The sequence below is a fragment of the Melanotaenia boesemani genome, chromosome 9, assembly GCF_017639745.1.
Source record: "Melanotaenia boesemani isolate fMelBoe1 chromosome 9, fMelBoe1.pri, whole genome shotgun sequence".
Classification (NCBI taxonomy): domain Eukaryota; kingdom Metazoa; phylum Chordata; class Actinopteri; order Atheriniformes; family Melanotaeniidae; genus Melanotaenia; species Melanotaenia boesemani.
Genome location: NC_055690.1, coordinates 2,718,889 through 2,742,214, shown reverse-complemented (window position 1 = coordinate 2,742,214; position 23,326 = coordinate 2,718,889). Strand labels below are relative to the sequence as shown.

The following is a 23,326-nucleotide window of genomic DNA, read 5'->3' as shown; positions in this document are numbered from 1 at the left end:
GACGCCGCGCGTCTGAAAGGAGTTTTTATTTGGATCAGTTTATTATTGCTCGTCATGTCCACCGGTGGAGGTCATGTCTGCTTCCATCAGCTGATTCCTTCATGTTTCATCATCACAGCCTCCTCATCATCCTCATCCTAAAAACTAAATAAATACAGTGAAGAATGGGAGTACTGGAAAATGATCCTATTTAATATTAAAAACATTTGTAACAATAATATAAAAGTAAATGCATAAATTAGTACACAAAATGATTTAATATGATCAGTTATTTTTTATAAAGCTTAAAAGGCCAGAAGCCGTTTGTAGGAGGCATCTCAGGGTTAATGCGATGTATAAAATATGAAGGGCAAATTTTCAGCTTAGAAAATCAACCAAATATCTGTCACATGCTGAGCCCATGTTTAGAGTTAATAACATACTTTATTTATATTTTAAATGCTTTATACGTTGATGTGTGAGGGCTTGTTTTAACATGCATAAACTGCTTTATCATGTAAAGCAAAGCTCAGGAATCCCTCAGAGGTTATTGATTCAACCATGATTGTTTCTGCAAATTATTTACTCATTTCACTTGTGAGGTGTATAAACGCAACTAAAAATCAATCCAATGATTCCCAAATCTCACCAGCTCATTTTTTATTCCCTGTAGAAGATAAACGACATGTCAGAGGATGAAACTGAGACATTTTATCATGTGATGGAAAAAGAGCTGATAATGAATTTGTAGTTCCAGGGTGATGTTTAGCATCATGTAGCATCCCATCAGCACTAATGCAGCCCCATCCCATCAGAGATGCAGCTTTTCACCTGTCCACTGATAACAAGCTGGATGCTCCCTCTCCTCTTTAGTCTGCAGGACACGCCGTCCATGCTTTCCACAAACTAGTTCACATCTTCATCCAGGTTTCCACTTTGCCTCAGAACATTTTAAACCAGAGTAGACAGAAGAAGCTGGTTCTGGATTCTGTTCACATCTGGCTTCTTCTCTGCATGATGGAGCTTTAACCTGCATTTGTGGGTTTCAGGGTGAAATGTGTTCACAGACAGTGGTTTCTGGAAGTCTTCCTGAGTCCATGCAGTGGTTTCCAGTAGAGAATCATGTCTGCTTTTAATGCAGAAGATCACCAGCATCCAGCCTTGTCCCAACACACAGAGATTCCTCCTGATTCTCTAAATTTTTGATATTCTACACTGTAGATGGAGGATCTTCAAAGTCTGAGGAACATTTTTCTGAAATTGTTCCAGTTTTAGATCCAGTTTGTCTCAGATTGGTGAACCTCTGTCCATCTTTCCATCTGAGAGACTCTGCCTCTCTGAAATGCTCCTTTTATACCAGTCATGTTACTGATCTGTTGCTAGTTAACCTGGTTAGTTGTCCAATGCTCCTCCAGGTGTTTGTGGTTTGTACCAGGTACTTTTCCAGCATTTTGTTGCCCCAACAAGTCATACATCTGATATGTTGTTTATGTTCTACGGGGAATAAAATAAAACTTGTCTGGAATTGGGGTTTTAGCGTAAATTTGCATTTTAATACAACTGAAGATTCTCAAAACTTCTAAAGGTTAAGTTAAGACTTTGTACAAGTGCTTCAAACCCAGCTGCACATTTTCAAACAGCAGCTCTTTGTTTTGTAGGGCGTGAAAGCATTCGTGTGTTGGATCATTCGGATTTCAAATAGCTGAGGGAGGAAACCACACAGACAGGGTCCCCGCAGCAACTTCCCCGAATTTACTCTGCTTCTGCAGCATGCATGTTTCTACCCTGCATGGCCGGTGGGCGGGCTTTTCCTGTCCGACCACCTTCAGGTCTGACTGAAAGTTAAAGTTCTTTTTTCTTAGTAACCAGCTGTGGTGAGTTCACCACGCAGAAAAGAAGGCTGGTGTTAGGAAATTTAAAATGTACTTGCTTCCCATGGCCAGATTGAATTTAGATCTCAGCCACTTTTTAACTTTCAAACATTTTTAACTTGCAAAAATAAATAAATAAATAAAAATAATGTGCTGTAATTATTCTCTGTGTATGTTGTCTTTCACAGCCCTTCATCCAGCAGATCTGCACTCATTGTGCAGGACGTTCTGCGGCTTCCACATACATGGTCGAAGCACTTGCAGCATCAAGGACAGTAAACAGATCAAATCAGTGGAGAAACAAATCATTTACAGTAAGAGTGCAGCTGGAGGGTTGATGGTTCGATCCCTGGTGCTAACAGTGCTCCACATCCTGTACATAAAGTGCATCTCTATAAGAAAACATGCTGTCGTCTCACAAATTTCCACCTGGACTTTTAGGATCCTGCAGAGTTGCTGTGACCAGGGTTGTCTTGGAGACGGACTGAGGCATGTGACGGAGCACCAGCAGGCTGAGATGCAGATTTTTTGCATCTCAAACCACCAGCTGCTACTAGTCACTTCCTCTGCTATGTTGTGGTTGACAAGCAAAGGGCGCTGCTGTTATCGAGAACGCTCCTCGGTCAGAGGTTGACAAACACATAGTTGAATTCTTCAAGAGGTTTTAATTTTAGTTTGATTTGCTTCAGAAAGGAGAAGCAGCTGGTTGCTGAGGGTGGATCTGATCACTGTGATGATCAGGTAAGGCTGAAATAATAATTATTCTGTCTCTCTCTTTGTGTTTTTATTGATTAAAACATTTTTCTGCCTCAGTATTTGTTTTGAAAAGTATTACTGACATTTTCTCTGTCAGATTAAGTTTTTTACATTCCCACCACCAGTGTGCTAATGTGGAGTGAATGAATAATGGATTCACTGTAAAGCTCTTTGTGAGCCTTGAAAAGTTCTATAATCTATAACTCTATAATAAATCTATAAATCTAATCCGTTATTATCAATTTCAGTTAGTGTAAATGCTTTGTCCTCAGGCAGAAGACATGGCTTTGTGTAACACAACCACTGAAGATTCAGGGAGTGCAGGTGAGTTTTCCATCAGGTTTCATACAGTTAAATTCAGAGAGCATCTTCATCCTGTTTATTTCTCTCGACCCTTTCAGATCCACACATAAGCCGGGACCATATCCACTACATCCTGATCAGTGTTCTCTCCTTCACCCTTATGTTGTTCATGATGCTGGGGATTGTGTTTCTGAGGCGGTAAGAGAGGCTGACATTTGTTTAAAATACCTTCATGTGACTGGATCCGTCAGAGTTAAGAGCTGCAATGAACAAGAGCAAAAGCAGTCAGTCTAACCAAGTCTTACAATCTTATGTCCAGCCAGGAAGTCCCTGGTTTTTAGTTTGGGCAAGATCAGAAGATTGTTAATCATTTCTTTTATCCCTACTTTGTTACTAAATGTACATTAGCTTAAATGAAATAACTGAGACACGGTTTGAGATCCTTCACACCCAACTTTAGCTCTAAAACCGGTTTTAAGCCTCCCACCATCAACGCACACAGGCTGGAAAAACGAGTTGAGGAGATTCAGACAATAATCAGGTGAAACAACCTGCCAGTGCAGGAAGATAATTACACTTGCTCTAGTTTTCCTGAAATATGAAAGAAAATATCTAGACTTTAGAGAAGTGATAAAAAGTTTAAATCAAGTGGTGAAACATTTATGTCAAATCTTTTATGAAGTAAAATAAAATCTCAACTATCCGGTCATGAATATTTCTTTCTTTTTTTTTTTTCTTACTTTGAGAGAAAAGATGTTAAAATACGAGAAACTAAATACGAATTCAAGAACCCAGCAAAGTTGGGGTGGCTCTGGTAGTCCAGGAGGTTGGTGGTTCGACTGGTCCATCACCAAGACCCCTCCCCACCGTGCCTCCACTCAGGTGAGGTGGTGGGAGAGGATTTTCTGGTGCTGCCTCTGACCCTCCACCTCCAGGCGTAGACTGGATCGGTGTTTTACCACCACCAGTGTGCTAATGTGGAGTGAATGAATAATGGATTCACTGTAAAGCTCTTTTGGAGCCTTGAAAAGTTCTATAATCTATAACTCTATAATAAATCTATAAATCTAATCCATTATTATCAGTTTCAGTTAGTGTAAATGCTTTGTGTCATTTTTAAGAAAAAATTCCTCCAACGCAGGAACTTTCCCATTTACCGAGACTGGGTAAGAAACGTTCCCGCGCTCCTAAACTTCCAAAGAAACAGCCCCTATGGAAGGTCGGACTTTTCAGATTCCCTGGAATTCCATGTGCGGAAGGGGGAATGAACTTGCAGCCTTCCCAGTATGAGCCGGTGTACAGCTGCAGACGCGTTTCTTCTGCTTCTGCAAACTTAACTCTGAGTTTTAATAATTGAGAAGTGGATGGACGACGAGGTCCAGACTCTTCTGAGCGAATTAGCCGAGGACTCCGCGGTAACACTTTACAATACTGGACGCAAAATTTGCTTCGTTACTAGGGAACACCTTGGGGGCTAATCAGTAAGTAATGGGTAGTTAACCAGTACTTACTGGTGACCACAAAGACCAGGCTTATTAGGGAACTACTGGTTAATTATTTGCTTCATTACTAGCGAACGCCTTACAGGCGAATCAGTAAGTAATAAGTAGTTAACCAGTACTTATTGGTAGCCACAAAGACCAGACCTATTAGGGAACTACTGGTTAATTATTTGCTTCATTACTAGCGAACGCCTTACAGGCGAATCAGTAAGTAATAAGTAGTTAACCAGTACTTATTGGTAGCCACAAAAACCAGACTTATTAGGGAACTACTGGTTAATTATTTGCTTCGTTACTAGTGAACGCCTAATGGGAAGTAATGGGCAGTTAACCAGTATTTACTGGTACCCACAAAAACCAGGCTTATTAATGAACAAAAGAGAAATTCTTCATGTGAGTACTGGATTACTCTGACTCGTTGAGTGAACAGCTCATTTAGTCAAAAACCTGTTTCCTGGTGGTTTTTGGAAGCCTTTGTAAGGATGAAAAGCAGTTTTATTTATTTATTCTTGTACTGCTGTGTCATCTTACCTTTACTTGTTCATCACTTACTAAGTAATAAGTCATTACTTAGTCATTGACTGGTCATTATCTGTTATATTGTTTACTTCATATAAAAGTCAAACATCATACCAAGTACTTACTGAGGAACGAAGCATTAACTAATCAGTACCTGACCAGTACCTACTACTTTTGTGGACATTATTGTAAAGTCAAACATCATACCAAGTACTTACTGAGGAACGAAGCATTAACTAAGCAGTACCTGATCAGTAGCTACTAATTTTGTGGACATTATTGTAAAGTCAAACCTCATACCAAGTACTTACTGAGGAACGAAGCATTAACTAAGCAGTACCTGACCAGTACCTACTACTTTTGTGGACATTATTGTAAAGTCAAACATCATACCAAGTACTTACTGAGGAACGAAGCATTAACTAAGCAGTACCTGATCAGTAGCTACTAATTTTGTGGACATTATTGTAAAGTCAAACCTCATACCAAGTACTTACTGAGGAACGAAGCATTAACTAAGCAGTACCTGAACAGTACCTACTAGTTTTGTGGCATTTTTTCTATACTGAAAATAACAGTTTGATCTCTTTAGGCTTTATGCATATAGCTATCTAACATGTGCAAACCATTCAAAATTGATAACAACTGCAGAAGAGACAGTATTTATTACACAAAATGTACCTTAAAGTTAGACACACACACACATGCAAGCATTTCCCCCAATAAATGGAAACTATCGTTTCCATATATTTTAAACTTTGTACTGTTTGCATATCTCGTGAAGCATATGTCCAAGTGCACCATTCTTGTGAGATTTGGCCACCCAATGTGTCCACTCTATTGAGGCAAGCTGTTTCTTCAAGGTGTTCTCTGTTCGATTGCCAGGCAGTCTCCAGACCTGGGATTTGTAGGTAGACCACTCACAGTCAATGTTCTTTGTAGGGGCACCTGTTTCTGCGTTTACAAATGACCGGCTGTGGTTTACTGAATAGTGAACATATCCACTATTAGCCAGTGCCGTCATATAAACCCTCCATTGATCTGAGATGATAGTGGTCCCTTGGCAATCATAACACCTTATGACTGGGATCAAGTGCCACCAGGACTGTTTTCTGACTAGCCTCAGAATGGGCCGCCTTCTCATGCCTTTAACTGGAAAACCTAAAAGGTAACAATTGGATACCTTATAACCCTAACTACTAAAGAGGTATCACTTTGATTCCCCTCTCCAGAACCAGTCGGACCAGTTTTGAACCTGTGCCGACCATTATGCTAACCAGTATGCTAACAATGTTGCACTGCTTTATTGGGCGTTGATGGCCGATCGTCAGAGCAAATGCAAATGTGAAGACAAAAGCAGCAAGTTTTTATAGCAACTCAAACTAACTTCATTGCTTCTGACTCCAATCTTCCTCTTGAGAGCTTGAATCTTCCTGGTTTTTTCGTAAATATTTTGCATTGCTTAGATTGGACTACATAAAAGTTCAATTTAGTAAGAGAATGAAAACACAAACTAGAAACTGCTTATTTCAAATGGTTTATTGAAAAGTTTAAACAAAACAGAAAATCCAAAAATTCACACAACACAACACAATAAACTGTCCTTAGTCTGCGCAGACCTTGCAGCGCCATGGCTCTTCTTTTTTTGCACATTCCACATGTGAACTTGCTACATTCAACACATCTTTTTGCAGCAAGGTTCTTTCTGCACTGGTTCCTGACTTGGCACTTTTTCCTTTTGGCAGGTTCCTCTGGTTCAGCAGCCTGTTTGCGAAGACCGTTGTCCCTTTCAATCTGCTTCGCTGTCACGTGAGACGCGGCCAACTCACTGGCAAGCTGCATCAAAAAATCTGGCCGCCTTTCCTTTCTTCCTGTGCAGGCTTGATAAAGCACATAGGCGTTCAGGGCTGCCATGTCCACCATGTTATAGAACACAGCCACTGGCCATCTTCTTGTTCCAGCTCGTACGGAGTATTCCCGCACCATCTGGTCCATGGAATCCACCCCACATTTTGTTTTGTTGTACTGGGTGATGGTGGTTGGTTTTTTTTTGTGTGTGTCCTCAGTCTGAATGAGCCCATGCATGCTGCTCATGACATAGACCGTCTTCTTCCGGCTGGCTGCGTAAACAGTCAATGTGGCGTTAGTTGTTGTAAACACCTGAGTGCTGAACTCACTGCAGTTTTTCACTTTCGCAGAAGGAGGAATTTCTCTGCGAATCTTATTGACTGTCCCAATGATGGTGGTTTTCCGGCTGAGCAACTTTTTGGAAAGTGAAATTGACGTGAAGAAATTGTCCGTTGTGACGGTTCTGCCCTGATCCAGAAATGGTTCAATCAACTTCATAACCACACTCTCAGACAGTCTCTCTTCTTTGGGACGACTGGGGTCTTTGCCAACATAGGGATAAACATTGCAGATATACTTGGATTTCAGGTCGCACGCCACCCAAAATTTTATTCCAAACTTATCTGGTTTTGTGGCAATGTACTGCAGAAAAGGGCAACGTGTTTTTGATGGGTACAGCTGTTCGTCAATGGTGATGTAAACAGGGACTTTATACTGTTCTGCTTCTGCATGTAATGAAAGCTTGCTAGACTTGATTGAAAACTAGTTGTTGCTTTTGTGTCTTCACATTTGCATTTGCTCTTGACGATCGGCAATCAAGTCCCTAGCAAGCTGTGTTAGCTTACGAATGTGCATTGTTTTTCCAGCAGGTTCGTGGTTGGCCATTGAATTGGCCATTGAATCTCAATAGGGATTAAAATTACTTCCTCATTCCACAATATTCAGTTCTACAGGGTATCGGCACGACACCAGACAGGAGAACAAGTTAGTACGGAAAAACACCAGGTTTCCTAGTGTTAATGCCTAGCATTCCAAAGACCCATGTTCACCTCCTCCAGATTTGTCCAAATCTTCCCCGACCATACTGTTCAAAATAAGAAAACATGGTAGTAAAAGTAAGTTTAATATTGTCCACAAATTCACAAAGTTCTTTGTATTTACTTGTAAAAACACACAGAAATATCACATAATTGGATATACTATTAGATCATTTAATTGGCTGTGTAAATATCAAGTTAAAAAGTACAAAAACAATGTATTAAAAAAATCACTTATAAACATCTTTACAAGATATTATCATTCCACTTTTAGATCACAAAACCAAAGTGTGGTCACATTTTTTCTTTTAAATGAAGAAAAAGTTGTCAAATTACACTGATTTGCAACGACATTAAAACATGACATCCGAAGTAACATTATCTGGTTACAATAGTGTTGAGGAATCTGACCTCTGATGCTGATTTTTTGCCTAATTGACCACTGCAGGGCTTCGGTCTGAAAGCACTTAAGCTATCGGTAAAGTGTGTGTGTAAGTCTTGTAAATTAAATACAGTGTCATAAAGAAACACTTCACGGTAAATAAAATACTGCTGCTATAACACTTAAACATATAGCATGCACATGTTAGCTTAAAGTAATCTGAAGTTAACAGTCATACGGTTAGCTAAACGATGCTAAATCGCGATCATGCTAACAGGCAGAAATGGGCATTTTAAAGAGTGCAAACATACACAGGAGCGGGACAACACTAGCAGAAAGAGTAAGTTACATTTAAAAATTAATCTTGTCTCAGAATAAACACAACTTACATCGTCAGTGACCGCTGTACCGCTGGAAACATGTCGAAGGTAGAACGTGAAGAAAAGGAAGAGGAAGTGCATAAGCCGTCTTCAAAATAAAATGCCTACTTCAAATTAAAGGTATGAATACGTGAACATTTATAATTGGAAGAATTTTCCTATGGTTGCCTCTTTACAAGACATGAGGCCCAAGATCTTAAAAAAAATCTTACTGCTTAAAGTATTAAACAGCTTTATGCAATTTGTTATGAATTCTTCCAATTATAAATGTTCACGCTCCTGTGTATGTTTGCACTCTTTAAAATGCCCATTTCTGCCTGTTAGCATGATCGTGATTTAGCATCGTTTAGCTAACCGTATGACTGTTAACTTCAGATTACTTTAAGCTAACATGTGCATGCTATATGTTTAAGTGTTATAGCAGCAGTATTTTATTTACCGTGAAGTGTTTCTTTAGGACACTGTATTTAATTTACAAGACTTACACACACACTTTACCGATAGCTTAAGTGCTTTCAGACCGAAGCCCTGCAGTGGTCAATTAGGCAAAAAATCAGCATCAGAGGTCAGATTCCTCAACACTATTGTAACCAGATAATGTTATTTCGGATGTCATGTTTTAATGTCGTTGCAAATCAGTGTAATTTGACAACTTTTTCTTCATTTAAAAGAAAAAATGTGACCACACTTTGGTTTTGTGATCTAAAAGTGGAATGATAATATCTTGTAAAGATGTTTATAAGTGATTTTTTTAATACATTGTTTTTGTACTTTTTAACTTGATATTTACACAGCCAATTAAATGATCTAATAGTATATCCAATTATGTGATATTTCTGTGTGTTTTTACAAGTAAATACAAAGAACTTTGTGAATTTGTGGACAATATTAAACTTACTTTTACTACCATGTTTTCTTATTTTGAACAGTATGGTCGGGGAAGATTTGGACGAATCTGGAGGAGGTGAACATGGGTCTTTGGAATGCTAGGCATAACAGGCATGAGAAGGCGGCCCATTCTGAGGCTAGTCAGAAAACAGTCCTGGTGGCACTTGATCCCAGTCATAAGGTGTTATGATTGCCAAGGGACCACTATCATCTCAGATCAATGGAGGGTTTATATGACGGCACTGGCTAATAGTGGATATGTTCACTATTCAGTAAACCACAGCCGGTCATTTGTAAACGCAGAAACAGGTGCCCCTACAAAGAACATTGACTGTGAGTGGTCTACCTACAAATCCCAGGTCTGGAGACTGCCTGGCAATCGAACAGAGAACACCTTGAAGAAACAGCTTGCCTCAATAGAGTGGACACATTGGGTGGCCAAATCTCACAAGAATGGTGCACTTGGACATATGCTTCACGAGATATGCAAACAGTACAAAGTTTAAAATATATGGAAACGATAGTTTCCATTTATTGGGGGAAATGCTTGCATGTGTGTGTGTGTCTAACTTTAAGGTACATTTTGTGTAATAAATACTGTCTCTTCTGCAGTTGTTATCAATTTTGAATGGTTTGCACATGTTAGATAGCTATATGCATAAAGCCTAAAGAGATCAAACTGTTATTTTCAGTATAGAAAAAATGCCACAAAACTAGTAGGTACTGTTCAGGTACTGCTTAGTTAATGCTTCGTTCCTCAGGAAGTACTTGGTATGATGTTTGACTTTACAATAATGTCCACAAAAGTAGTAGTTACTGGTCAGGTACTGCTTAGTTAATGCTTTGTTCCTCAGTAAGTACTTGGTATGATGTTTGACTTTACAATAATGTCCACAAAAGTAGTAGTTACTGGTCAGGTACTGCTTAGTTAATGCTTCGTTCCTCGGTAAGTACTTGGTATGAGGTTTGACTTTACAATAATGTCCACAAAATTAGTAGCTACTGATCAGGTACTGCTTAGTTAATGCTTCGTTCCTCAGTAAGTACTTGGTATGAGGTTTGACTTTACAATAATGTCCACAAAAGTAGTAGCTACTGATCAGGTACTGCTTAGTTAATGCTTCGTTCCTCGGTAAGTACTTGGTATGAGGTTTGACTTTACAATAATGTCCACAAAATTAGTAGCTACTGATCAGGTACTGCTTAGTTAATGCTTCGTTCCTCAGTAAGTACTTGGTATGATGTTTGACTTTACAATAATGTCCACAAAAGTAGTAGGTACTGGTCAGGTACTGCTTAGTTAATGATGCGTTCCCTGGTAAGTACTTGGTATGATGTTTGACTTTTATATGAAGTAAACAATATAACAGATAATGACCAGTCAATGACTAAGTAATGACTTATTACTTAGTAAGTGATAAACAAGTAAAGGTAAGATGACACAGCAGTACAAGAATAAATAAATAAAACTGCTTTTCATCCTTACAAAGGCTTCCAAAAACCACCAGGAAACAGGTTTTTGACTAGCTGTTCACTCAACGAGTCAGAGTAATCCAGTATTCACATGAAGAATTTCTCTTTTGTTCCTTAATAAGCCTGGTCTTTGTGGGTACCAGTAAGTACTGGTTAACTACCCATTACTTCCTGATTCGCCAGTAAGGCGTTCGCTAGTAACGAAGCAAATAATTAACCAGTAATTCCCTAATAAGCCTGGTCTTTGTGGGTCCAGTAAGTACTGGTTAACTACCCATTACTTCCTGATTCGCCTGTAAGGCGTTCGCTAGTAACGAAGCAAATAATTAACCAGTAATTCCCTAATAAGTCTGGTCTTTGTGGTCACCAGTAAGTACTGGTTAACTACCCGTTACTTCCTGATTCGCCCTCAAGGCGTTGCCTAGTAACGAAGCAAATTTTGCGTCCAGTATTGTAAAGTGTTACCGCTGAAGTGGATCAGACCAACCCGGGGTAGCAGCCTTTAGAATAAATTTAGTGGGAATGCAAACCACACAGATTACCAGGAACTATTTGACCCGGGTAAATAAATTCTGGGTAATAAAAACTCCTGAAATGTCAGCAGAAAACCTCCTATGATAGCAAGTCTTGAATTCAGAAGAATCATCTTAATTTCTCTCGTTTTCAGCTCTTTTCTCTCAAAGCGAGAAAGAAAAAACCCTGAATGAAGCACTGACAGCATAGTTTTGATTTGATTTACCTGACAAGGGACTTGAAATGAACTTCTGACTTCGGTCTAAAGCCTAAATATTCTTTCTCATATCAGGAGTCTCACCAGGTGAAATGATCTTCCTGCACTGACAGATTTTTCACCTGATTATAGTCTGAATCTTCTCAAATTAAGTGTTCATTTCCTGATATTAGTCCTGTTTTGAGTTGCTTCTACACGGTTCATTCATCATACAGTAAAACCTCTTCTCATAAAAATATGAAAACATGGAGGTTTTGTTTCACATTAGAATACCATGAAAACATTTATTTATTTCAGTAATTCTATTCAAAAAGTGAAACTTGTATAATGTAGACTTTCATTCCTCACAGACTGACTTATTTAAAATGTTTATTTCTTTTCATTTTGATGATTATAACTGACAGCTAATGAAAAGCACAAATTTAATATCCCAGAAGGCTGCTACCCCTGGTTGGTCTGATCCACTTCAGCTTCTGTCAGTCTTTGAGGAATGAAAGTCTTCATTTTACAAGTTTCACTTTTTGAATGGAATTACTGAAATAAATAAATGTTTTCATGATATTCTAATTTTATGACGAGCACCTGTAAAAGATCATTTTTCTGGCTTTTTTCTTATGGATTAAGTTAAGAAACCTCTTTAACTGAGTGTGTGGGGCCTGTTCATGTCAACAATGACTTTAGCTGGAGTCTACTATTTCTTTTTACTTTTAAATCCATTAAAGACGTAATATATCTGTGTTTAGGGGATGATTTTAGGACATATTGCCAGGACATACTGCAGCCACTTTACCTTCCAATGAAGCAAATAAACAAAACTTAAAGGAAATTTTGTGATTTTTAATTCAAAGAGACAAAAGTTTTCTGATGTAAAAGCTGCTCCTCTGATTGGCTGTCTGATTCCTCCAGTGTAAACGTGTGTTCATGCACCAGACTGAAGATGCAGGAAGAGGGCATATGGTTAAAGGTGTCAGGCTAACAAGTGTGTCCCCTTTCAGCTACCATATTCAAAGATGGCGAAGCAACATGGCAGCCTCCGGCTGGGAACGCCACCACCTATGTATTTACAAACAACTCATTCTAAGCTACGAGAACGCTTTCATGTGGATGTGATTGTCATTAGACTTTGGTAAAGACGTATTTATGACAGCGATACTTGATTTTTTCTAACAAAAAGCCAAATAAGTTACACACTGAACCTTTAAGCATCTTGTCTAAGGCCCCAACTGGAAGGTGTTGTTCACCCCTGTGGGATTCGAACTTTGGTCTCCCACATGAGAGACGGACACCCCACCGACTGAGATATCCAGCCACACCATGATGCCTCTGGAGTGTCTTGGCTTCTGACACTGTGATGACAGCATCTGCCACCTGCTGCCACTATTCCACCTTTCTGACCCTGGTGATGCCCACGCCGTGCCCCCCAGATAAAACATTTTTACGTTTTTCAAGGTGGTCCATCAGGATCTCATTCTCACATTTAGAAAAATTCTGCCTTTTCCCTCTTTTCCCCTCCTGGAAATGCTATGACGAATATTTATTATAGACATTCACCTGACCTTTATAGCAACTATGTGGGCGGGGCAAGGCGCTCCCTCACATGTGCCCACTTTAGAGTTGATTCTGATTTAAGATAAGATAATCCTCCATTTGTCCCACAGTGGGGAAATTTTGGTGCTACAGCAGCAAAGGTGATGCAAAAACAGCATTACAGGGTAAGAACAAAAACTGTACAGAACAAAATCGATATAAAAAGTCTAAATAACATCTATATAGAAGTCTATATAAAAGCATGTATACAAAATGAATTTACATTATTGCATATGTATTGGTATTTCTGTGTGCATTATTAGTTTTAAGATATGGGACATGCATGTGCATGCACTTCCTTCTTCCCCATCGCATGCCACCTTCGTCTTCACTACGGTCAGTTTTATGCATGATGCCCCAGAGGAAGGTGTGATGAGAGGGGACAACCTGATGCAGTCCCGCTCCTCTTTAAAATGGAGGACAAAGTTTCCATGATTTTATTTTGTTGTAGTTTTCATTTTGATTTATCTAATTATCAGATCAGTGTTTTCTGTTTTTGTAGCTCTTCTGAGAGACTGAACGTTGTCCTCCCTGCAGATATCGCTCCTTGGTGAAGACCATTCAGGACCTGCGGAGGAATAAGTTTTTTTATCCTCGGGTGGAAGTTCCCATCCCGGCGAGGCCGGTCTCAGTTGTGGAGGCAGAGGCGGTGGAGGAGCCGGCTCCACAAACTCCTCTGCAGCACAGCAGCGCGTTCAGATCCTCCACCAAGAAGTTATGGAAAGGCCTGCAGCAGGTACTGCTGATCCACCTGACCCACGCACGAGTTCTGTGATGTCTGCAGCTGGAGTTAGAACTAAAACACAACATTTCTGGTATTTCCACTGCTGCTGTGAACATGTTGAATATTTCAGTCTCAGACTCCTGGTTTCAACAAGTCAGACCTGAACCTGCTCCAGCTGATCAAAGCAGGGAAGGAGGGAGTTTTCTACCAGGCCAGGATGACCAGAGGCACCTGTAAGGGCCACAGCATGCTCACCTGCAAAATAAGCAAGGAAGGTATGAAACACTTCTCAGCTGTTTTACAGCAGAAATAAGATGACAAGTTGACATTTTTCAGCTTTGAACATAAACAGGAGTTCTCAGTCTGTCAGGAAATCCTGAAAATTCTGCCAAAATCACAATTAATTTTATTCATTTTGCCTTTAACTGCTGGTTTTAATTAAGGTGTAGTGTGTCGTGAAATCTAAAATAAGCCGATCATTTGGACTACAGAGAAACTTTACATGTGTCATCTGTTTCAAACTCACTTCAAGTGATCATGAGTTGACTGGCTGGAGAAAGCTTGTCTTACTCTGAATATTAGCAAGATAAAAGTTTGTTCTTTTGTAAAAGCAGGGATCAGATTCCAGCCACAGCATCATTCTATTAAAAATTAATCTGTTGATATAGTCACTGAATTTAAATATATTGGTGTCACTTTGGATTCAAGTCTTAACTTCCATGAGCAAATCAAGATGTTAAATGAAAAATGAAAATATTTTATTTATCCCAGAGGGAAAATACAATGTTGTTTTTCTTGTTAAAACAATAATAATAATAATTAATTAGAAGAATATAGTGCCTTGTATCAGAGGGCAATGGCTGCTGGCAGCAATCAGTATATAAAATATAGTGAATATATACATAATAATAATAATAATAATAATAATAATAATAATAATAATATTTTGTCCCACATAAATAGTGCAAAATGTGAAGATTTAGTTCAATCTTAACTTACTTCTCTAAAAGCATTTAACTTGCTTTTTTAAGAACATATTTTTTAGACTTTGTGCATTTTACTGTTATGTGGTGTTTCGTTCAGTTATGTGCTCTGGTTTTAATTGTTGGTGTTTTTTCCTCGAGGTGTGAGGCTCAAGCATGTAGACATGGAGGTTTCCATCATGAAGAAATTGATGCATCACAAGAACATCCTCCAGTTACTGGACTGGAACACCACTGCTGGTGAGAGACATGATGCAGACTCTGCTGCTCCGCTTTAGAAATAAAAGCTTCTTCGGTTGGGTCAGGCAATTCCCATTATTATTATTATTATTATTATTAATATTATTATTATTATTATTAATATTATTATTATTAATATTATTATTATTATTATTATTATTATTATTATTACTATTAATATTAATATTATTAATATTATTATTATTAATATTATTATTATTATTATTATTATTATTATTATTATTATTATTATTATTAATATTACTATTACTATTATTATTATTATTAATAATATTATTATTATTATTATTATTATTAATATTACTATTACTATTACTATTACTATTATTATTATTATTATTATTATTATTATTATCATACACTGTTGCTGCTACCATTATATACTGTTATTATCACACTGTTACTTTTACTATTATCATCTCACAAGTGTCCTTAAGTGTATCTATTCTATTTTTCTATTTTCAATATTTTATGTTTTTCTATTTTTTGTGTGTATTTTTGTGTATTTTTGTGTACTATACTGAACTGCTATGACAACTTAATTTTCTCTTGTTATTTAAGTTATTTAAAAACATTGTGAAAGAACTGGGACAGACAAAATGAGGAAATAAACATGTTTCCAGGGACTAAATGAAAAATGGTGAGTCCAGAATTAAATAGCACGACATCCATCGGTCCAACTCAAAGAGAATATTACTGCCTTTTTGTTAAATAAGGATCTTATAGGCAGGGAAGAAGGTTAAATGATTAAATAGTTTGTGGGCTGACAAAACCAAAAATAACAGTTTTAATCTAAATGAGAAATATGTCAGGAGAGAGGAAAATAGAACCTACCAACTAAACATGATGGAGCTTTCGGCTTTGCTGGACCAGGACAGATGAGGATTATCGACTGAATGATAAATTATGAAAAATAGCAGCTCATATGTACCAGGAGGTTGGTCCTGCAGTAGGAAATGTTCAAGCCATTTGACCAGAAAATGGTTAAAGAAATAAGCCCTGATATTTATGATAGCAAAAGGACGCTGACAGGTCTGAAACAGCTGCTCATGCAGGTAAATCCACCAACGTCCAGGAGCTGTTTGGCACCGTAAAATTACTCCAAGCATTGATGACGACGCCAGATACTGAAATCAAATGTTGGATCATTGCTCTCAGTAAATAAATGACTAGGTCCAATATTATTTTTCCTTTTAAAAAAGAAAATAAATTAAAAAAACACACATTTTATACAAAAAATATAGAAGATCCAGAAACAAAGCACCTGCAGAGCATCAGATCTATTTCCTTCAGCTTATGTGACTGGGACTTTCTCTGTGCAGAGCCTTACATCCTGATCATGGAGTATGTCAGCTATGGCACACTGAGGACCTTCCTCCAGACCAACAGAGTTCCCCTGGTTGGAAACCCGGAGCTGCAGAGCCTCCTGACCATCGCCTCCTACCACATCGCTCTGGCCATGCAGCACCTGCGCTCCAAAATGGTCTCTGACATATACTCTTCATATACCTGCTTTTATTGTTACTTTTATAAAATTTATGCCTTATGTGACACATTCTAATGTAATATTGTTCCGTTGTTATAACGCGGTCTTGGTGGCATTAGAGCCAGTGTGAAGACGTGAAAAATTTTTCTGGTCTTTTTTAGGACACGAGCAGCAGCATCTGGATTAGTTCCAGCTGTCTTGTAAAAACTACCATAGAATAGTCAAGACAGCTGAAAACATGTGATGAAGAAGTTTCTCTAAATTAAGCTAAGCCATCAGACCTCTCATCCTAGATCTATTCTTCAGCAAGTAAAAGGCTGACTTGGATTCGACTATTAAAATTTAGCTCAGAGTCCAAAATGACACCAAGATTTCTGGATGGATCCGTTGCTGTTCCAGCTGGACACTAATCTTTGGTTTCAAAGACATTATTCCTCATTCACCAAAATCTTATTATGAATCTTCTTAAATTTGCTAAAAGTTGTATTTCAGAAATTTTTATGAAACCCTCTGTCAGATTCATGAACATGTTCATAGACTGTAAAACTGTCTTGTTCCTCTTAGATTGTGAACGATCTTTCTGTAAGCTAAAATGACGCGTCGGCTGGTCCTAATTTGCAGGTAAATGGCTGAAAATGCTCATAAAGGAAGTCTGCATGATGGTGTGGTGGTTAGTACCGCAGCCTCACAGCAAGGCCACTGCTTTGTGCCTCGGCTGGCGGGAGGTTCAAACAGGACAGAGAAGTTCTCTCCATGTATGCATGGGTTCCTCCCACCATCCAAACACATGATGTTAGGTTTAATGGTCACTCTAAATTCTCCCCATGAGTGAGAAAGTAAGTGGTTGTTTGTCTCTTCATGTTGGACCTGTGATGGACCGGTGACCTGTCCAGGTGTACCTGCCTCTTGCCTGCTAATTGCTGGGATAGACTCCAGCTTCCCTGCAACCCTGAATTGGACTGAGCGGTACAGAAAATGAATGAGTTAATTCCCATAAAGGATCATGAGACTAAAGAGATGTGCAGAGACAGACGAGTAAAAATAGCAAACATAATGTCGAAAGAATAAAAGAATTTAATAGAAGGGATAAAGATGATAAAGATGTGCCCTGAAGCCTGTTTGTCCTCATTTTTAAAGTGAAAACTTGGTTAAATCACACAGTGAGAGTTAGGTCATATAAAAGCAGTTTTATGTACAAACGTGTCATTAATTCCTCCTGAACTTGGACAGCAGCCTGCAGTCTGGTCCCATGAACGCATCAAGATGAACATCCTCATGATGTCGTTGCTAAAGAGGAAAGTGGTTCACCATAGGATAAATCCCTCTTTACATCCTGAACCTTCAACCGTTTGTAAAGCAAATTCCCTCCTGCTGTGTTCAAACACATCCAGCTTCCTTTAACATGCGGTGAAGAAGGAGCGAGTGGATCTGATGGAATAAAACCCCGAAAGTCTGGTCAACCAGGGTGCAGCCTTGATTTCTTAATCAAACTTATAATAAAATGAAGCGTGTGGAAGCAAACATTTAAAGTGTAGCTCCACTCACCGTCAAATCTGAAAAATGCCTGAAACTGCAAGGGTTGGGTGGGAGGTGTGGGGCGATCAGGGGGTGGAGACTGGGCGGGTCGGGATACACAGGAATATGATTGACAGACAGCAGCTCAGCTCACTGGCAAGATGGAAAGGAGATTCACAAAGCAGCTACGCCACAGAGCGTCTTTAAGGTGGAAGACTTTCCCCTCTTGAATCTCCTCAGCTACACATGAACCAGGTGGTCCTGAAGCGTATCAGTCTGAGCCGTTAGGCCTGTCTTTTTTTTTTAATTTTATGAGATTTTTTTAAACTGGTCGAGACCTCACACATGAAGATAAAAAATCAGGCATTAAACAGTTTTGATCATACTTGGTGTGCTCCAATAATCTAATCGCAGAACAGCACACACATAATGATGCTGGCTGATCTACAATCTAGTCCTCCAAGCAGGACATATCACAAGACCAAACGTGATCTAACAAAAACATAGAAGAAGAACCATAGCAACAACTGGCAACAAACAAAGAAGAAGAAACAAAGCAACAACCGGCAACAAACAAAGAAGAAGAAACATAGTAACCGACAAAAAACAAAGAAGAAGAACCATAGTAACAACTGGCAAAAACAAACAAAGAAGAAACATAGAAACAACTGGCAAAAACAAACAAAGAAGAAACATAGCAACAACCGGCAAAAAACAAAGAAGAAGAAACATAGTAACAACTGGCAAAAACAAACAAAGAAGAACCATAGAAACAACCAACAAAAACAAAGAAGAAGAACAATAGCAACAACCAACAAACACAAAGAAGAAGAACCATAGCAACAACCGGCAAAAAACAAAGAAGAAGAAACATAGTAACAACTGACAAAAAACAAAGAAGAAGAAACATAGTAACAACTGGCAAAAACAAACAAAGATGAAACATAGTAAAAACTGACAAAAACAAAGAAGAAAAACCATTGCGACAACAGAAAAAAAACAAAGATGAAGAAACATAATAACAACTGGCAAAAACAAACAAGGAAGAAACATAGTAACAACTGACAAAAAACAAAGAAGAAGAAACATAGCAACAAACGACAAAACACAAAGATGAAGAAACATAGCAACAACTGACAAAAAACAAACAAGAAGAAACAGCAACAACCTGCAAAAACAAACAAAGAAGAAGAAACATAGTAACAACTGAAAAAAACAAAGAAGAAGAAACATAGCAACAACTGGCAAAAACAAACAAAGATGAAACATAGTAAAAACTGACAAAAACAAAGAAGAAGAACCATTGCGACAACAGAAAAAAAAACAAAGATGAAGAAACATAATAACAACTGGCAAAAACAAACAAGGAAGAAACATAGTAACAACTGACAAAAAACAAAGAAGAAGAAACATAGTAACAACTGACAAAAAACAAAGAAGAAGCAACATAGTAACAACTGGCAAAAACAAACAAAGAAGAAACAAAGTAAAAACTGACAAAAAACAAAGAAGAAGAAACATAGCGACAACCGACAAAAAACACAAAAGAAGAAACATAGCAACAACCTGAAAAAAAACAAAGAAGAAGAAACATAGTAACAACTGGCAAAAACAAACAAAGAAGAAGAACCATAGCAACAACTGGCAAAAAAACAAAAGAAGAAGAAAGATAGCAACACCCGGTAAAAAACAAAGAAGAAGAAACATAGCAACAAACGACAAAACACAAAGATGAAGAAACATAGCAACAACCGACAAAAAACAAAGAAGAAGAACCATAGCAACAACTGGCAAAAATAAACAAAGAAGAAGAACCATAGCAACAACTGGCAAAAAACAATGAAGAAGAAACATAGCAACACCTGGGAAAAACAAACAAAGAAGAAGAAACATAGCAACACCTGGCAAAAACAAACAAAGAAGAAGAAACATAGTAACAACTGACAAAAAACAAAGAAGAAGAAACATAGTAACAACTGGCAAAAACAAAGAAAAAACATAGCAACAACCGACAAAAAACAAACAAAGAAGAAACATAGCAACAACCTGCAAAAAAACAAAGAAGAAGAAACATAGTAACAACTGGCAAAAACAAACAAAGAAGAAACATACCAACAACCTGCAAAAAAACAAAGAAGAAGAAACATAGTAACAACTGGCAATAACAAACAAAGAAGAAGAAACATAGCAACAACTGGCAAAAAACAAAAGAAGAAGAAACATAGCAACACCCGGTAAAAAACAAAGAAGAAGAAACATAGTAACAACTGACAAAAAAACAAAGAAGAAGAAACAGAGTAAGAACTGGCAAAAATAAACAAAGAAGAAACATAAGGTGTGTCCCAATTCAGGGTCTGCACACTTCGAAGTGCGCAGACTACGTAGGCTACAGAGTGTCCTCCGTAGTCTACACACTTCGAAGTCTGCTTAACGTTCGTGAAATGGGACAGCCTACCTAGTCTACAAGAATTTCCCATAGCAACAACACAGGACGTTTAATCACTTAAACCTCAGAAATTACTCGTAGGAAACGTCAGTAGACGCTGAACACGGAGCGGCAACACCGACAGTTAAAAAAAAAAAAAAAAAAACGGTTTGAGGCTCTGTTGTTTTCCAGCCTGTACACACTTAATTAACCCCTTAAAAGTATCTGAATATCAAATATTACCGAATTTTAATGTCACCATTTAACAAACATGCTTTAAATGTACTTGGTTTTGTAACGTTTATACTAAAGTGTAGTTAAAAAAACGAACTTTTTTTAAAAATAAAACTTTATTTAAACTTAATAAGACTCTTGTGAGGTTGCTGATTCGCCACCGTCCTGTGCGCAACGAATTGTGGGAGAAAAGAGGCCGCGAAGGATGCATCACAAGCATCCTTCGTTTGAGGCCAAACGAAGTGCGGATTCGAAGGGTGGATTCGGAGGGTCCTTCAAATTCTGTGAATTGGGACAGTACTTCGCGCACCGCGATGACGTATGTGGCCGACGAATCCGCACTTCGAAGTGTGCAGACCCTGAATTGGGACACACCTATAGCAACAACCTGCAAAAAAACAAAGAAGAAGAAACATCGTAACAACTGGCAAAAACAAACAAAGAAGAAACAAACCAACAACCTGCAAAAAAACAAAGAAGAAGAAACATAGTAACAACTGGCAATAACAAACAAAGAAGAAGAAACATAGCAACAACTGGCAAAAAACAAAAGAAGAAGAAACATAGCAACACCCGGTAAAAAACAAAGAAGAAGAAACATAGTAACAACTGGCACAAACAAACAAAGAAGAAACATAGTAACAACTGACAAAAAAACAAAGAAGAAGAAACAGAGTAAGAACTGGCAAAAATAAACAAAGAAGAAGAACCATAGAAACAGCCGGCAAAAAACAAAGAAGGAGAAACATAGCAACAACCGGCAAAAACAAACAAAGAAGAAGAAACATAGCAACAACCGACAAAAAACAAAGAAGAAGAAACATAGCAACAACCGGCAAAAAACAAAGAAGAAGAAACATAGTAACAACTGGCAAAAACAAACAAAGAAGAAGAAACATAGCAACAACCGGCAAAAAACAAAAGAAAAAGAAACATAGCAACAACCTGCAAAAAACAAAGAAGAAGAAACATAGGCTGTGTCTAAATGTCTACCCTATTGCCTAACCCCTTGTTCACTACATAGGGCTGCACTATATAGCACACTACATAGTGCACTCATTCTTTTGGTGATTCGGACACGAAACTGCCAATTTTTACCTCGCTGCAGACCAAGCTGTCACCATGGCAACCACAATGATCGTCAAGATGCCATTCCAAGTCCAATCCAAATTTGTGTGTAAATATTTTTTTTTATTCCTTATTTGTATTTTATTCTTTTACATATCTATTCAATAAAAATGTTTTTTCGCCTCCTTGCGCCATGTTTAGCTTCTGCCCGCAGTGCATTGTGTTCCATATTGACCCATCTAGTTACCATTGATGCTCACTACTTTTCAAGATGTATTGTGGGTCATTTTAAGTGCCCTACTTTTTTCTCTCTGGACATTTGGACACCCCTACAAAATGGTGTGACCCCTATGTAGGGAGTAGGGTGCACATTTGGACACAGTCCTAGTAACAACCGGAAAACACCCAGCATGGAAGAGGTTATATAGGACGAAGGAATGATGATGGTCTTGGGACTATTGTTAACAGGAAAATCCAGAACTGAAAAAATATTAGACTGGAGACGGCATGAACACAGACTTTATTTACTTCCTTGTTCCCCAGCCAGCTGTCAGTCGCCAGATTAGAGGATCAGCAGTAAAGAATAAAGTCCGGTGTTACTTTTACACTCCTCAGAAGCACAAATCTGTCCCATTGCAGGAATATTTCATCAGCAACTCTGTGAAAGAATAGAAATATGAAACTAGCAGATGTACACCAGATAAGCTCACATCCCTTCATATGCGTTGGTGGGCGTGGTTTTCTATGCCTGCTAGGTGAGGACCCGCCCACCTGCATCTGGAGGGAGGGGCTGTGAGGTTTACTAAAATTTTATTCGTGATGGAGAGAAGCACCTGTGGCTCTACATCACAAAAACAACACCTGGTTTTACCCTGTAGGGGGCGTTATGACCCACAAAATCCCTTAAAAAAACATAAGGAAATACTAATTTTATTAACAGTATATGCGGCTATTTATGACAATTAAGTAATTTAGTGTTGTTTACAGATCAAAAAACACAATTTTTAGTGCACTACCCCTTTTAAAAGCTAAAAGTTCTTTAACATGTTGTCGACTCTTAACCAGAGAAGTGGGGCTGCTGGTTAAAGGACCTAAAATGACTCTTTAACTTTAGCTCTGTTCAATTTAGGCCAGGGATATTTTTCATTTCTTTTTCTACTGTTTTGAATTGAAATGCAATTGAATGCATTTTTCCAGAGTTTACAATATTAATGTTTGTGTGTATTATTTGATTCAGTTGTCCACTAAAAAGATTTAAATAAAAAAAATGTTGCTTTTGCTGCAAATGTTTTTATTAATTGAGATTAATTAATTACAAAGCCTCTAATTAAAGAGATTTTTTTAACTGAGTCCCCCCCTAGAATATATTATATTG

The 23,326-nt window shown here is 38.1% G+C and overlaps 1 protein-coding gene across 2 annotated transcripts in view; it reads left to right on the top strand.

Moving 5' to 3' along the window:
* The first annotated feature begins 2,457 nt into the window (after positions 1 to 2,457).
* si:ch211-167j9.5 (tyrosine kinase receptor Cad96Ca) overlaps positions 2,458 to 23,326 on the top strand; it is a 30,576-nt gene continuing 9,707 nt past the window's right edge. For both annotated transcript variants that reach the window (XM_041995416.1, XM_041995415.1), the window contains exons 1-7: positions 2,458 to 2,591; positions 2,879 to 2,930; positions 3,008 to 3,107; positions 13,793 to 13,991; positions 14,110 to 14,254; positions 15,104 to 15,202; positions 16,546 to 16,706. In XM_041995416.1, coding sequence (XP_041851350.1) covers positions 2,888 to 2,930; positions 3,008 to 3,107; positions 13,793 to 13,991; positions 14,110 to 14,254; positions 15,104 to 15,202; positions 16,546 to 16,706 — 747 coding nt within the window. In that variant the 5' untranslated portion in view covers positions 2,458 to 2,591; positions 2,879 to 2,887. The remainder of the gene's footprint in view (positions 2,592 to 2,878; positions 2,931 to 3,007; positions 3,108 to 13,792; positions 13,992 to 14,109; positions 14,255 to 15,103; positions 15,203 to 16,545; positions 16,707 to 23,326) is intronic.